This window comes from Peromyscus eremicus, chromosome 23 (genome assembly GCF_949786415.1).
Source record: "Peromyscus eremicus chromosome 23, PerEre_H2_v1, whole genome shotgun sequence".
NCBI lineage: Eukaryota > Metazoa > Chordata > Mammalia > Rodentia > Cricetidae > Peromyscus > Peromyscus eremicus.
The window spans coordinates 13,764,809-13,781,584 of NC_081438.1; the positions used below are offsets into that span (position 1 = coordinate 13,764,809).

Here is a 16,776-nt window from a genome sequence, read left to right on the forward strand (position 1 = left end):
GAGATCCGCCTGGCTCTGCCTCCCGAGTGCTGGGATTAAAGGCGTGCGCCACCACCGCCCAGCCACTGACTGTGTTTTATCTCGTTCATGATATTGTTTTGGCTCCCTTTTTTCCTCCCTCAGTCACTGATGCCAAAAGTCTGTTCTTATCACCCGTTCGCGTAGTTAGCTTCCATGCACTAAGTAGGAAATTCAGTCTTGAAGACTTAGGTCTTTCCCACCGTTTTCCACTTTATTTACTTATTTACTTTTTGAGATGGGGTTTCTCTGGGTAGTCTTGGCTGTCCTGGAACTCGCTCTGTAGACCAGTCTGGCCTCATACTCACAGATCTGCCTGCCTCTGCCTCCAAGTGCTGGGATTAAAGACATTTGTCACCACTGCCCTGCTCATAGACTTTAAAAAGAAATTATTATTATTTTAAGTGTGTGTGTGTGTGTGTGTGTGTGTGTGTGTGTGTGCAGAAGAGGTCATCAGATCTGGAGCTGGAGTTAACAAGTAGTTGTCAGCCATCTGGTGTGAGTGCTGGGCACTGAGGTTTGGTCCTCTGGAGGAGCAGCAAGCACTTTGAACTGATAAGGCCATCTGTAGCACCTTCCTTCCCTCAGATCTTAACAGTTAGCTAGGGACATTTTCTACCTTAATATTTCGGTCCCACTCAGATCACAGGTGATAGGAGTTGTGTTTGTTAACGAGAGTGTTAAAGTCTCGCCTGGGTTTCAGGTGTCATTTTGGATGAAGGTAGAAACCAGAGGGTGTAGCCAGGCTGGAGCACTTGTCTGCCATGCACCTAACTTTCGGTTCCCCACCAGTACCATATACAACCTGAAACCTAAACCCCCTTTTTGTTTGTTTGTTGTTTGTTTTTGTTTTCGAGACAGGGTTTCACTATGTAACTGGCCTGGCTGTCCTGGATCTCGCTCTGTAGACCAGGCTGGCCCCAAACTTACAGAGATCTGCCTGCCTCTGCCTTCCGAGTGCTGGGATTAAAGGCATTCATTGTCAATGTCCAGTTTGAAGTTAGGTTTTAATGTAGTGACACTAATTTTTGTTCTTTGATTAACACTTCATTACCCAAAAAACTGAATTCTATGAACAAAGATAATTCGGTCTGTCACTTTATGTGTTGTTCCAGGAAAGAGAGTGGTTCCTTCCTCACAGACAATCTCAGAAACATGTGGAACAATGTTGAGCTGCTAACAAGCGATGACACCGGAAGTGGACACGTCAATGTTGGTTCAAGAAAAGAAAACGTGACTGCATTGTACCAAGTAGACTTGCTTGGGAAGATCTCCTCTGAGAAGGTATCGATTTCACACTGACAGTGAGTCAAGGTTCAGTCTCAAACCATAGGAAATTGTCATCTGAGTTCCTCCTACGTCATCTTAGCAGTGTTCTCAGCACTTCCTAACTCCTTTTGACATTTCACACGTACAAGGTCGTTGTGAACTGAATTGGACATGGTAGTTCAAGTTTATAATCCCAGTATCTGGAGGGTGAGGCAGGTGGGAGTCCAGCACGAGTCATGTGAGTCCAGGCCAGTTATGGCAATGTTAGCCAGGCACTGTCTCAAACCTAAAGCAAAAGCAACCCGGCGGGGATAGTGTATATAAATTGATATAAAGAATTATCTGCTGTCTGCTACGGAAATAAGACATTCCTAATAGAGTTGAAGACGAGGGCTCCCTTCCTGACCCAAGTCCATCCCATTTGCTACCAAGTTAAGCACTCTCTTGTGACTGGTGGTCGGAGGCCAGTGTTTCTCCATTTTCAGCCTATTTCCCCCAAAATTGAAAATAATAACTCACCTAAGTTCAGAAGTAGCCAAGAGATTTTATTCAAAGCAAAGCCATAGAAAAGACAAGAATGCCGGGTGGCAGTGGCACACGCCTTTAATCCCAGCACTCGGGAGGCAGAGACAGGCACCAAAACTACACGAAGAAACCCTGTCTGGAAAAACAAAAAGAAAAAAAGAAAAGACTAGAATGCCCTGCAGGAAAGCTGCAGTCCACCAGAGGGAGGGTACTAAGGCCTCTCTGATTTGTGGCTTCCTTTTATGATTGCTAACAGGTGTAGTACAGGCAGTTCTCTATTTTGATTGACAGATTAGGTCATAATTTTTTTTTTTTGGTTTTTCAAGACAGGGTTTCTGTATGTAGCTTTGGAGCCTGTCCTGGAACTCACTCTGAAGCCCAGGCTGGCCTCGAACTAAACTCACAGGGATCCGCCTGCCTCTGCCTCCCGAGTGCTGGGATTAAAGGCGTGCGCCACCACCGCCCGAGCTCCATAATGATTTTTATGCTGCACATATCCTTTCCAATAATTCATCTGATTTTAATCATATGTATGCCCAAATTATGAATAGACATAATAAGGTAAATAGGGTATTTTCCCTAAAAACTTCTTGATTTTGCCTTTACTGCACGTGTACTCAAAACCAGTTCTAGCCAGACCACATTTCTATGCTTTGTACTTAACTGCATTGGAAATACATTTGACTAGAAACTATCTAAATTTAATTGTTAAGGGCACGGGCATTTATCTTACTGTTCAGAGATCGGTGTATGAATAGCCTGATGCAGATGCCAGTCTGAGGGCATTTGGAGGTAGTTGGGTGCATTGTTCAGAGGTGTGTGTGCATAGTATATACAGGTAAAAGGGCTAGGTTGCTAAGTGCTCTACTGCATGAAAAGAGGTCTACATAACCCAAGCTGAATACAGTCACAGGCTAAATGAACTCTTGTGCTTGCCTACCTCACTCTGAAGGGTGGAAGTTTATTCTTTCTATGTACTTTTTCTGTATTTTGACTTTTTTTTAGACAGGGTCTTAACTATAGCCCAGGCTACACTGAAGATTCCATTTAGCCAATATTTAATAAACCTGTACTGGTTCTTACCCAGCTTTCTCGATAAGTTAGATAGTGAGGCTGAGGCAGAATTATTTTCATAGGGCTTTTAATATCTGGTGTTAAGCATATCCTGCTTTATATGGATTTTTTTCATGGAGGTATATATTCTCTAGTTTACAATTCGCCATGGTTCCCATCCCTAATTTAGTGTAATCTGGAGACTTCTAGTCAGGCTTGAGTCATGTATTCCTCTTAATGCCTGGTTCCTATAACATGGTATCAGCACTTGGGAGACAAGGAGTTAAACAAGATACCTTTGCTCTTCTCTGTCCATCCTGGATTATATCCCTACTTAGGATCCTGTATAAATTGAAGATATGCCATACAATATACAAGCACTTGATGACTGACCAGGCAGACTAAAGAGGAAACTCTTGTCTTGTAATGCTTTAAAGAAACATATATGACGCCGGGCGGTGGTGGCGCACGCCTTTAATCCCAGCACTTGGGAGGCAGAGGCAGGTGGATCTCTGTGAGTTCAAGGCCAGCCTGGTCTACCAAGTGAGTTCCAGGACAGGCTCAAAGCTACACGGAGAAACCCTGTCTCGAAAAATCAAAAAAAAAAAAAAAATAAAATAAAAGGAAAAATATATGACAATACTTTTGTTGTTTGTTTATTGTTGTTGTTTTTTGAGACAGGGTCTTCAGTAGGTAGCCCTGGATATACTGGAATTCGATATGTAGACTAGGCTGGCCTCCAACTCACAGAGATCTACCTGTCTCTGCCTACTTGAAGGGAGCAGGCAAAAGCACTTTGACCTAAGTACTGCCGTTTTGACTTCAGACTCCATTTTACCTGTAGGATGAAACACCATTCAAGTTCCTAGGCCCTAGGGGAGCTGGGAACCTTCCAATAGCTGACGTACCTCCTCCTTATACTGTAGGAGCAGTCTCTTGTACCTGTTAGTTCTCTAAAACATTATGGCTGTTGCTAACAACAGAAAGAACAAATGAATCCCATTGGTTGGATTGAAAGTCTCACATTTTGTGTCTGTTGACAATGATGGAAAACACGAGGAAAGTCCCTAATCTCTGACTTCTGATTGATGAAAAATGTAACAGTAACTTGGCAACAAATGCCTGTGCTTTCTGTGCTTATAAACTCTGCTTCTCCCCCTGCTTGGGGCTGCCGGGAGAAACAAGGCTCCCTTGTCCTGTAGCCCTGATCGGTCAGTGCCCTGCTTATGTGGTGATTTATTAAAGACTTTGGAACCCGTAAGTGTTGTCTTTCTCCTTCCTCTTGGCACGTAATGGGCTAGGTGTAACAGACTACGAGAATTTAAAAATAAAAGGGTGTGTGCTACCACAGCCGGCCCTCTGACAATACTATTAAGTACCATGAAGCTTGTATGAAATGATTTTACTTTTGGTCATGTTTTCCCTCCTACAGGCCTCAAGGAATCCAAAGATACAAGCATGCAGCTTAAGCGATGGGTTTATCATCATTGCAGACCGCTCAGTGATACTGCTCGACAGTGTATGCAGGTCACTTCAGTTGTGTCTTATATTTGGTATGTCCGACAGAGTGAGGTACCTGAGAGTCAACGTGTATTGCTACTGATTTCTAATGGCCGTGTGTTCTTTCTTTCTTTCTTTCTTTCTTCCTTCCTTTCTTTCTTTCTTCCTTTTTTTTTTTTTTTTTTTTTTTTTTTCTGGAGCTGAGGACCAAACCCAGGGGCTTGCACTTGCTAGGCAAGTGCTCTACCACTGAGCTAAATCCCCAACCCCGGGCTGTGTTTTCTTTAATCCACTGTTAAAAGAATTAAAATAGATGAATTTCAAGAAAAATCTTCAGTACTTGTCGGGCCTTAGGTTCAAAAGACACTGACATAATACCTTGCCTGAGAATGGCTAAGGGGGGGGGGGTGTGCATGCAAGCAAGTATTTAATTTTCTTGTTGGTTTTTGTGGTATTTATTCAAATAACCTGTCCTCTCAGTTTTACATTTGAATCCTGTTTGAGCCTTTTGTGTTCAAGTTCCCACTCTTGTATGTGTTTAAGTTTGCAGGTGAAGGAGGTGGATTGTCAAGTTCATTACTTTTAGGATATGTCACACTGTAATACCTTTTAGAATACATGTGTGAAATAATTCTTTGCGTTAAAGTACCAGTGAACATGGATTTAATAATGAATTAAGTTAGCCGGGCAGTGGTAGTGAACGCCTTTGGTCCCAGCACTTGGGAGGCAGAGGCAGGTGGATCTCTGTGAGTTCGAGCCCAGCCTGGTCTACAGAGTGAGTTCCAGGACATCCAGGACTGTTCAATAGATAAACCTTGTTCTTGAGAAACCAAATGAAAACAAAACAAAACAAAAAACCAATAATGAATTAAGTTGTGGTATGTTTTTGGAGGCTGAGGCAAAATCTTGAAAGACTTGGGGCAAACATTAAGAGGCTGCTCTTGGAGAGGACCTGCGTTTGGTTCCCATTACCTATATGGGGGCTCACAATTTCAGTTTGAGGGATCTGATGCCCTCTTCTGGCCCTCACAGGCATAAGCATAACATTCAGTCAAAACACATATAAAATAAAAACAAATACATCTTTTATTTTATTTTATTTTATTTTATTTTTTTAAAGATTTATTTATTTATTATGTATACAGCATATATGACTGCAGGCCAGAAGAGGGCACCAGATCTCATTACAGATGGTTGTGAGCCACCATGTGGTTGCTGGGAATTGAACTCAGGACCTCTGGAAGAGCAGTCAGTGCTCTTAACCTCTGAGCCATCTCTCCAGCCCAAATACATCTTTTAAAAAAGTTACTTTTTTTGAGGCTGGGCGTGGTGGCGCACGCCTTTAATCCCAGTACTCGGGAGGCAGAGGCAGGCGGATCTCTGTGAGTTCGAGGCCAGCCTGGTCTCCAAAGCGAGTTCTAGGAAAGGCGCAAAGCTACGCAGAGAAACCCTGTCTCGAAAAACCAAAAAAAAAAAAAAAGTTACTTTTTTTGAGACAGGGTTTCTCTGTGGTGTAGCCTTGGCTGTCCTAGAACTTGCTCTGTAGAGCAGACTGGCCTTGAACTCACTTGTATCTGGCTCCAGAGTGCTGGGACTAAAGGTGTACATCACCAGGCCCAGATTCAAGTCACAATTTAAAGTTTTGTGAGATTTTAAAGACTATTAAAGACTGACTTAAGTGATGGGCCAGTGATTATGGTAAAATTATTTTGAAAAATTTTCCTGTCTTATATTTTTTTTTCCGTTGTTGTTGTGTTTTTTGTTTTAATCTTTGTTTTTTACTAGCTTTTTTTTTTTTTTAAACCTGGACTGTGTTTAAACTTGTGATCCTCCTCACACCTTAATCTCAGCATTGAGGAGGCAGAGGCAGGTGGATCTGAGTTGAGGGCAGCCTTGTCTACAAGAGCAAGTAAGTTCCAGGACTGCTGGAACTACACAGAGAAATCCTATTGACCCACCTGTCTCAGATTATAGGTGTGCATCACCATGTTTGGCATAGATTGGTATAAATCATTGACTTTTTGGTGTGAAAATTTGCATTTTCTATTTGAAATCCAGGACTATTGAAAGTTGCTTGTAACGTTGATTTGAAATTTTCAGATACTGATGTGGATGTGGTCGGCCTGTGTCAAGAAGGAAAGTTTCTTTTGGTTGGGGAGAGAAGTGGCAACTTACATCTCATCCATGTAACATCAAAGCAAACATTATTCACCAAAGTAAGAGCCCTGTTGTCCATTTTTACCCTAACGCTCTCTTAGCGTACTCTAGCAAGCCATTACTGAATCTGTATTTTAAAGTTAAAAACAAAAACAAAAAAAACTTATCTTCAATTGAAGAATCAGACTGCAGGAACATGGGAAGTAAACCCAAAAGTGATCAGTGAAGTTCTGAAGACCCTGAGTATGCTGGCCCACAGTTTCCCCTTTCAAGCTGCAGCGTTTAGGGTGCAGTCTGTTATTGCTAATGTCTGCTGATGAGTAGGGTTTAAACCATATACCCCTCACTCTTTACTTATCTCAGTTTACTCTTGCTATTTGAAATTTGTTTACAATTAGGCTTTTGTGGAGAAAGCGAACGATGAGTATCAGCGTACTTACCGGAATCTCATTATTGAGAAAGATGGTTCAAATGAGGGTAAGTTTCTTTGAATTTTTGCATGTTTTTTGATGGAAACCCAATCAAATATTCACATTTGTGTTTAATAAACATTGTTAGTTCATTGCTGTGCTACCTAAATCATGATACTTTTTATGTCAATACAATTAATAGAGACCATTTTTGTTTGTTTGGTTTTAGAGACAGGGTCTCTCTGTGTAGCCCTGGCTGTCCTGGAACTCACTGTATAGACCAGTCTTCCCTCAAACTCTTAGAGATCTGCCTGCCTCTGCTGCCTCCTGCTGGGATTAAAGATTTGTAACACCACACCCAGCACAGCATTTTTCTTTTTCGAGGAGAGTGAATGTAGATTTATTAAGGAAAAGTAAGAGAGAATTCTGAGAAGAGGAGGTGTTTTCTAGGTAGGAATACTGCCATACAGCAGTGTTTCATTGTGACACTACATTCCTTTAGAACATCTGTGTGGCTTTTAGCATGTAAAAACATTTTTTTTTGACACAGGGTTTCTCTGTGTAGCTCTGGCTGTCCGAGAACTTGCCCTGTAGTCCAGGATGGCCTCGAACTCGCAGAGTTCTGCCTGTCTCTGCCTCCCGAGTGTTGGGATTAAAGGTGCGTGCTACCACCGCCCAGCACATTTTTTTTGTTTTATTTTCCTTTTTTTAACATTCGTTTTGTGTGTATGTGTGTGCCCAGGACCAAATTTCTGCTCACCATTGGAGGTCAGAGGAGAACTTGTGGGAGTTGATTCTCTTATTACCATGTGGGTCTGAGGAATGAACTCAGGGCATCAAGCTTGGCGACAAGTATCTGTACCTGCTGAGACATCTTACCAACCCTAGTTGGCAGGTTTTAGAGCTAGTTTCCAGTATTGCTTTGGATCTTCTATTCACTTGCTTTTTAGAGAAACTGATTTTGATTTTATTTTACCAGGTACCTATTACATGTTGCTTCTAACGAACAATGGATTTTTTTATATTACAAACCTCCAGCTTTCACAAATTGAACAGGGTAATGTATTTTCTTGTTGATTTGTGACAGTGTTTATTAGTTTTCAAGTAACTCTTCAAGTATTCCCTTTAAGAATATTTTAATTTAGTTGCATCCTGTGATACTGGGTATACTTTGATGTATTCAGAGTGCACATAATGCTTCTCTGCTGAAGCTGTGGTAGAATATGAAGAAATATTATTTGGTTACAGCCTTCAAACAGTTTATAGCTTAATTGGGAAGAAAAGACATATACAATAATGTGACTTTTTGTAATACTGAAGATCGGACCCAGGGTCTTGTGCATACTAGGCAAGTGATCTACCACTGAACTGTATCTCAGCTGCTAAGTAGCTTTTTGAAAGAGGGAATGAACACGGTGATGGAGATAACTAACTTTTAATATTGCAAAGTGAGCTGGTGAGGTGGCTCAGTAGGTAAGAGCACTTGCTTTGCAAGCATGAAGACCTGGATTCAAATTCCCATCACCTGTGAAAAGCTCTGCCTCTACCTCCAGCATTAGGAGTGGGAATGGATATAGGTGGATCCTCAGTGTTAGCTGGCCAGCAGCACAGCTGAAACTGAGTTTCCTGTTCATTGAGAGCCCCTGTCTCAAGGCAGTAAGACAGAGAGCAAAATAGTAGTGGTAGACACCCAAAGTCCTGTTCTGTCCTCTGCATGTGCATGCAAAGGTGCATACACCCCTGTACTATCGTGCATATGCCATATACAACAAACACACAAAATAATGCACAGTAACAGTCAGTGATCCAATGGTATGGACTGTTAAGTCTCACTGAGCCAGGTAAAACTGAGGAATTTGTTTTGACAAACTTTACTAACATCTACTGCAGGCTAGATAACATGTTAGGTCCCATGTATATGATTAGGTTTTAAGATGCATCATTTTCAGTGGGGATGGTGGCTCACATCATTAATCCCGGTTCTGAGAGGCAGGAATATCTCTGAGTTCTAAGCCAGGCTGGCCTACATAGTTTCAGGACAGCCTGAACTACATAGAGAGATCTTGTCTCAAACAAACAGAAAAACATTTAAGATACATCATTTTTCATAGTTAATGCAGGATCAAGACAGGTAAAAGAGATGTTCTGAGCCAGATGGGCAATGGTGAATACTTTACAGGTGAGACTCAGGCTTTAGTAGAAGCGGGGGTGGTGCAGAGGCACTTGGTAGGGCTCTGTGCAGGTCGATTGGCCGATTCCAAGAGTATACGATGTGCTCTCAGGGAATAGCCTTGGTCAGAGAGACTAATTTACTGATCCCGACCTGTGTCCTTTGGCCTAGGATGCATTAATTTCACTTTAATTCAAAAGGAGTTGTCTTAATTTTAGTCTATATGAACCTGTGGATTGATAGTATATTTAGACAGCCTTTTGTTTTTGTTTTTTAAATGAAGCAATTGAAAACACAGACTTGGATTTGGCCAAGAAGGTAAGAAAAGAAATCATATTGCCTTTTTAAAATTTTTACTTACTATGAATGTACTAGCTGTTTCTGTGATTAATCGTTGTACTGGCTGGTACTTTTAGGAATTGCTGTAATCTAACATTTGAAAAACATTTCTGTTTAATAACATAGATGATTGATTTGAGCAGATTTCTATGATTTTTATTCGGCATACATGTACACATGTTTTATTCTAATTTTTTTTTTTTTAAATTTTGCAGTTACAAGGACAATTCAAATGTAGTTTTATTTCTACTGAAAATTACCACAGTCTTGGTTGTCTTAATCTTGTGGCTGGAGAATTTGCAAGTGAAACTCCTGTGATAATTGGGGTAATTCTTTTTATAAATTTTGCTTTTTCATAAAACGTTTCTTTTTACTTAAAATACAAATTAACTTGTAATGTGACAAGAACAGGGAAATCAGTGCTAGAGGCTCAATGGTTTAGAGCCCTTGCTGCTCTTGAGGAAGACCAGAGACTGGTTCCCAGCACCAAGTTGTGAATTTCACAAATGCCTGTAACTCAGCTCCAGGACGGTCACACCTATGTCCCCTGGGTACCTGCACACATATGTGCATACACACTCATATAAAACATGAATAGGGGTTGGGAATTTAGCTCATTGGTAGAGCGCTTGCCCAGCAAGCACAAGGCCCTGAGTTCGGTCTTCAGTTCCAAAATAATAATAATAATAATAAATAAAAATAAAAAGTAAATCTTTATCAAAAGAAACAAGCCAGGACTGGTGGCACACAGCTTTAATCCCATCACCCTGTCTCCAAAAAATGGCTGGGGGGTGGGGAGGAAGGAAATTATAAAATTATGGTCATAAAATTAACTAAATAAAATTTCTATGCTAGATCATCAGTGTTGATTTTCTCTAGTCTCTCCCTGAGATTTTTTTTTTCCTTTTTTGAGTTGGGGGTCTCACTGTGCATCCCTGACTGGCCTAGAAGTCACTGAATAGACCAGGCTGGCCTTGAACTCAGAGATCCACCTGCCTCTTGCCTCTCTGGTACTGGGATTAAAGGTGAGCAAAACCTTGCCCGAAGTTTTCTTTTGATCAGGCAAGGTATTGTTTCTTCACCCAATCGTATTTCAGCATTTCTTTCAGCATAAAAACAACAGAAAAAGAAACAAAAGGCTCCTCAATGATAGTGGCACCTGTGACTATGTCACTAAATGTTAATCTCAGATTCAAAGCAGACCGCTGTAGCCCTTCTCCACCACCACCCCACCCCCCTCACCCGCAGCTCACTCTTTCTTTATGGACCGCTTCATAATGTGCTTGCCATCTTTGCACAGGAGCCATGCCAATCTTCTCTGTATCGTTCCAGTTTTTGTATATGTGCTACCAAAGCAAGCATGTAGTTCTCTTAAATACTGTTCAAGTATTGCTATTTTAAAATTGGAGTGACCATAAAAGGTCTATCAGGAGATCCTCCTGCCTCTGCCTCCCCAGCACTGGGATTGAAGGCATGCATTACCAGACCCAACTGGTTTTTTGTTTTGTTTTGTTTTTTGTTTTTTTCAAGATAGGGTTTCTCTGTGTAGCCCTGACTGTCTTAGAACTCGATCTGTAGACCAGGATGGCCTCAAACTCACAGATATCTGTCTGCTTCTGTCTCCTGAGTGCTGGGATTAAAAGTGTGTGCCATTGCTGCCCAGCTTTTTTTTTTTTTTTTTTTTTTTGGTTTTCGAGACAGGGTTTCTCTGTGTAGCTTTGGCGCATATCCTGGAACTCACTCTGTAGCCCATGCTGGCCTCGAACTCACAGAGATCCGCCTGCCTCTGTCTCTGAGTGCTGGGATTAAAGACGTATGCCACCAAGTCCTGCTTTTTTGTTTTTTTTTTTTAATAAACAAAGGCTATACTTATAATGTTGGAAGAGGTTCTTTTTCTTTGGGATGAGATGTTTGAATATGTGTACTCAAATATTCAAGTGGTAACAAAGAATATGAACACCTCACTGCTCTTCCCAGTCTGTTCTTTTTTTTATTCATTTTTGTGTATATCATGTTCGTTTGGGTGCCTGCAAAAGCCTTAAGAGGGTGTCAGATCCCTTGGAGTTGAGACACAGGCCATTGTGGACCACTGGATGCTGACAAACGAACTCAGGTCCTCAGTTAGAACAGCAAGCTCTCTTAACTGCTGAGCATCTCTTCAGTCCCTCCAGTGTGTTCTGGAGCTCAGAGAGAAACTGAGATAAAAGTTCCTTGGAGCAGGGTGTTAGCCTTTGCCTGCAAACCTTGCCTACAGACCTGTCTGGTTAAGAGGCTCAGACAGGAGGATCTTAAGTTTGAGGCCAGCCTGGGCAACTTAGCTAGACACTGCCTGAAAATGAAATACAAATGGCTGGGGATACAGCATAGGAGGAGAGTGCTTGCTTAGCTTTCGTAAAGCTCTGGAGATTCATGCTCTGGTATTCTTCCCCACCCCATACACACACACACACACACACACACACACACACACACACGTACGTACGTACTTGAACTCAGAATGTGTACACTTTATGTGCGTCTGCTTTGTGCAATTCCTGGAAGGTTTGGGTTTAAGATTTCCAGCTGATATCCTGTTTTCTCTTTCCTAGGGAACTGGTAGTTGTGCATTCTCAAAATGGGAACCAGATTCTACCAAGAAAGAAATGTCCCTTAAGAACTTTGTGGACACAGAGGTTATCAAAGGTAGAGATAAGCCACTGACACTACTTTCTGTTGCCACTCTGGATATGCTCAGGCTGGACTCATATTTGCTGGGTAGCTGAGGCTGAACTTGAACTTCTGATCCTCCAGCCTTCTCTCCCTAAGAGTACTAGGAGTACCTGCTTCCACTGCCATACATAATGTATGTGCTGCTGGATATTCAATAGAGAGAGTGTGTGTGTGTGTGTGTGTGTGTGTGTGTGTATGTGTGGTCAGAGGATGACTCTCAGGGATTGTTCTCTTTCCACTGTGACTTCTAGGGCTTGATCCTAGGCTGTCAGACTTGATTCCAGTAGCCCTTCCCACTGACCACCTTGCAGATCCTCTGGCCCATGTTTACTTTGTTTTCCTTCATTTCAGTTGTTTAGTTTGCACATTACGTGTACAGATTTGATTACCTTATGTGCATGTGGAGATCAGAGGCACACTGGGTATCAGCTCTCTCCTTTCACCACATGGGTCCTTGGGATTGATCAGGTTTTCTGGCTTGGCAAATGCTTTTATGCATGGAGCCATCTTGCCCACCTGATTTTTGTCTTTGTTTTTGAGGTGGACTCTTAATGTAGTCTGTACTGACCTGAAACTTGTGGTGATATATTGTGTACCCCAATAAAGCTTGCTTGAGGATCAGAGGACAGAGCCAGCCACTAGATTAGACATAGAAGCCAGTTTGTGGCACACACGCGCACATGCGCACACAGACACACACACACACACACACACAAACCTTTAATCCCAGGAAGTGATGTCTGGGCAGAGAAAGGTATGTAAGGTGTGAGGAAACAGGAACTCATGCTCTTTAGGCTGAGGATTTCATAGAGGTCAGAACTAGTGGCTGGTAGTTCTGCTTCTTTGATCTTTCAGCATTTACCCTGATACCTGCCTCTGGGTTTTTCATTACAAGACGATTTAAGCTGGGCGGTGGTGGCACATGCCTTTAATCCCAGCACACAGGAGGCAGAGGCAGGCGGATCTCTGTGAATTCGAGTCCAGCCTGGTCTACAGAGTGAGTTCCAGGACAGGCTCCAAAGCTACACAGAGAAACCTTGAAAAACCACACACACACACAAAAAGACGATTTAAGATTTGAACAACAGAAACTCACCATGTAGCCCAGACTTGACTCAGATTTGAGGCTCTTTTCCTGTGTGAGTTTCCATAATGCTGGGAGTATAGGTATTAGCCACTTTTCCAAGCATGGGTGGGCCATGTTGTTATGCCACATTGAAACCAGCCAGATTCATTTGGTGACTCCACACATGTTCATGTTATGTTCCAATTGTTACATTTGGAGAGGCTTTGTGTTGTTGGGTTTTGTTTGTTTTTGTTTTTCCTTTTTTTGAGGTAGCGTTTCTCTGTGTAACAACCCTGGCTGTGCTGGAACTCACTCTGTAGACTAGGCTGGCCTCAAATTTCCAGAGATCTGCCTGCCTCTGCCTCCCAAGTGCTGGGATTAAAGGTGTGTGTCGCCACACTCGGCTCCAGGCTTTGTGTTTTATTGGTTGGTCATCTTGAAACAAAAGGAACGATAATAAAACCCAAAACTGAGGCAGCAATAGATGAAAATGGGAACTTCATTTAAAGTAGTTCTTCCTTTTCATGAAGATGGTCGTTCACAGCCGAAACAGGGTCCTGTGTGGTAGTGAAATAAAATCCTTAGACATCCCCCTTTCTCTTTCAGGTGCAAAGTCATTTCAGCTGATCGACAACCTGCTTTTTGTGCTGGACACTGACGTATGTTTCTGTACTTCTTCAGTGTTTCCGTTTACTGTGACCACTTTTTTGTTACTTGCGCCTTTGCGCTAGGGAGTCAGCTCACAGCCTCATTAGTGCCACGCAAGTGTCCTCCACCGAGCTCCATCCTCTCCTCCCCATCATGTCTGTTTAAAGGATGTTAGACAAGGGCGGGAGCTGGGGTGGACTAGTGTGTGCAGTGCATCGCTTCAGTGTGTGCATCAAGAAACAGAGCCGAAAGGTTAGCTCTGCGGTCATCAGGATGGCTAACTGAGTACTGCTTCCGTAGAATGTGCTGAGCCTGTGGGATGCTCACACCCTCACTCCTGTGTGGAACTGGCCATCTCTTCCCGTGGAGCAGTTTCTCCTCACAACAGAAGCCGATTCTCCCTCGTCACTTACCTGGTATGTTGGAGTCTATAGTGATTTTCGTAGCACCAGGTTTCCTGTCTGGGTTTATTCAGATACTTACTTAGGTCTTGTGTTCGGAACCACATCTGCGATGGTCTGGATGAGGAAGGGCCGATTCACTATCTGCCACTTTCTATTTGCCCCAAATAGGTAATGTAATAGGGACTTCTGCATAATTATGGTAGAAAGAGAATCCATGGTCTTCTGAGTGCGTTTTAACATTTCTGTGAGAAGATCGCTTTACCTTAGCTTATCTTGGCAACCTGCAAAGCTTGTTTAACCTCAGCTTCTGTTCTCTTTTAGGCAAGGAATTGCAAACCTCAAATTAGTCACTCTGACAGCCACGACTACGGAGAAGGTACTGGAGACTTTACTTTAGACCTGTCCATTTGACCAGTTGGAAATCACAGTCACTAGCCAGTTGTGGTGGCTCAGGCTTGGATTCCCAGCTGCCCTGCAGGCTGAGGCAGCATGATCATAACTGAAGGTCTGCCTGCGTTACAGAGAAATGATGCCAAGTAATGCTCACAGCATGCTAAGTTGACATGCACATAGACTTTGACAAACCAGAAATAATCCTGCAGAACCCGATTCCATTTTTCAAAGATTAGATGAAATCTTGGCTCTTCATTTCAAATAACATTTTAGGAATCCAAAATATTTATACGAACTTATTTGAGCCAGGTATGTTATCTCAAACCTGGAGTTGTAGGCTGCAGGAGGCTGAGAAAGTAAGGTCCTGGGTTCAAGGCCAGCCTGGGATAACCCAAGCCAGTACTTGTGTCAAAAGCCAAGAGCTGTAGAGTAAAGAGTAGCTGCCTAGTGTATGCAAGGCCCTGAGTTTAGTCTCCAGTGCTGAAGTGGGATGGCAGAGGAGGGGGAAGAAAAAAGAGAATAGAGAGGGAAGGACAGAGGAGGAAGCATTTCCTGAGGTGACTGTTGTGGAAGTATAGCACTGAGGACTAACTGAGGGGATCTATGAGGATTTATGTGCCTGTTTTCATTTGGCTGATGGGGAGATGGACCGGAGTGGTGGTCTCTGTCTTTTTTTCTTTTCTTTTTTAAAAGAACAGAGTTTTGTGTGTAGCATTTAAATAATAACAGTGGCAGGCCGACTTCAGTAGTAAGAGAGGGTTGTGGTTTTATGTTAGCTTTGTACAGGATGTTCTAGTAGATGTCCTGACAGGGAAGTGCTGACTTGTGCTGATAGGTTTGTATTAGCTCACTAAACTGTTTTCATTTCTCCTAGACGAGAAACCTCATCATTTATTCCTTACCTACGATGGAAGTACTGTATTCTTTGGAAGTTTCTAGCGTTTCTTCTTTAGTTCAAACAGGAATTAGCACGGTATGTCTATGCGTGTGTTTAACTACTGTGCTATAATTTTCTTTCTTAATTTTTATGAGTAAGAAAAGCATGAGTGGAACTTAGTTCGATATCTGGCTTGATCTCTGCTTTATACCTACATTCGTAATAACAGATACTTGGAGACCCAACCTAGTCTTCACAAAAATTACAATGAAACTTCATCTGCTGTTTTGTTTTCTTATTTAAAAAATACATTTGTACTATTTTTAATTATGTGTATGTCTGTGGGTGAGTATGTGTATTAGTGGTATCAGATCCCCTGGTGCTGGAGTTCTAGGCAGTTGTGAGCCGCTGGGTGTGGGTCCTCTGCAAGAGCGGTACACTATCCATCTCTGAGCTGTTTCTAGCCTTTCTTCAACTGTTCAGCTGTCTTCTTATCTCCGCCAGAACTGGTGATGACAGTTTTCACAGCAGTATAGTGACTTTACTTATTTTTGTTATTTGAATTCTAAAAATTCATGAACTATAGTGTGCCAAATCAGTACACTTATAAAGTCTATAAAGATCAAATCAGGATAGTGAACTTATCATTTCTTTTACTTTACAAATTTATGAATATGTAACAATCATATGTAGTATATAATACTTATATTTTTAAGTTGTGGTTTTTGTTTTGTTTTTATTTTTTGAGGCAAGGTCTTTCTGTGTAGCCCTAGCTGTCCTGGAATTCAATATGTAGACCAGACTAGCCTAGAAGTCGCAGAGATTCACCTACCTCTGCCTCCTGGGTGCTGGGATTAAAGGTGTGTGCAGTCATACCCAGTGATTGTGATCCTTTTTAAAAAACAGTTTAGTATATTTACTCCATCTCTTTTACACACATATACACATATGCTATATTTGTCTATACATTTTGGAACTTGTATACTTGACTTTTCTCCCCTAAATTCTTTATTATCTTTTAAGAGTAAGTTATAGGGTTGGAGAAATGGCTCAGAGATTAACAGCAATAGCTTCTCTTCCAGAGGATCCATGTTCGAGTCCCAGCAGCCACATAGTGACTCATAGCCACCTGTAACTCCATTTCATATTCACCCAATACCTTCTTATGGCTTTTGTGGGTGCCAGGCACACACACCTTGCACAGGCATACCTGCAGGCAAAACACCCATACACATAAA

At 42.0% G+C, this 16,776-nt stretch overlaps 1 protein-coding gene and 1 non-coding gene across 2 annotated transcripts in view; one reads left to right on the forward strand and one right to left on the reverse strand.

Annotated features, from left to right (window-relative positions):
* Positions 1-16,776, forward strand: part of Kntc1 (kinetochore associated 1) — a 77,092-nt gene that overhangs the window by 507 nt on the left and 59,809 nt on the right. Inside the window, exons 2-13 of the mRNA XM_059249551.1 lie at positions 1,134-1,302; positions 4,298-4,418; positions 6,466-6,581; positions 6,921-6,999; positions 7,912-7,989; positions 9,386-9,420; positions 9,657-9,767; positions 12,030-12,123; positions 13,823-13,875; positions 14,165-14,280; positions 14,590-14,644; positions 15,536-15,634. Of these exons, the coding sequence (XP_059105534.1) occupies positions 1,174-1,302; positions 4,298-4,418; positions 6,466-6,581; positions 6,921-6,999; positions 7,912-7,989; positions 9,386-9,420; positions 9,657-9,767; positions 12,030-12,123; positions 13,823-13,875; positions 14,165-14,280; positions 14,590-14,644; positions 15,536-15,634 (1,086 nt within the window). The 5' untranslated portion in view covers positions 1,134-1,173. The remainder of the gene's footprint in view (positions 1-1,133; positions 1,303-4,297; positions 4,419-6,465; positions 6,582-6,920; positions 7,000-7,911; positions 7,990-9,385; positions 9,421-9,656; positions 9,768-12,029; positions 12,124-13,822; positions 13,876-14,164; positions 14,281-14,589; positions 14,645-15,535; positions 15,635-16,776) is intronic.
* LOC131898702 (U6 spliceosomal RNA) lies at positions 10,698-10,799 on the reverse strand. The gene has a single exon (XR_009376008.1). It is a non-coding gene; the product is annotated as a U6 spliceosomal RNA (small nuclear RNA).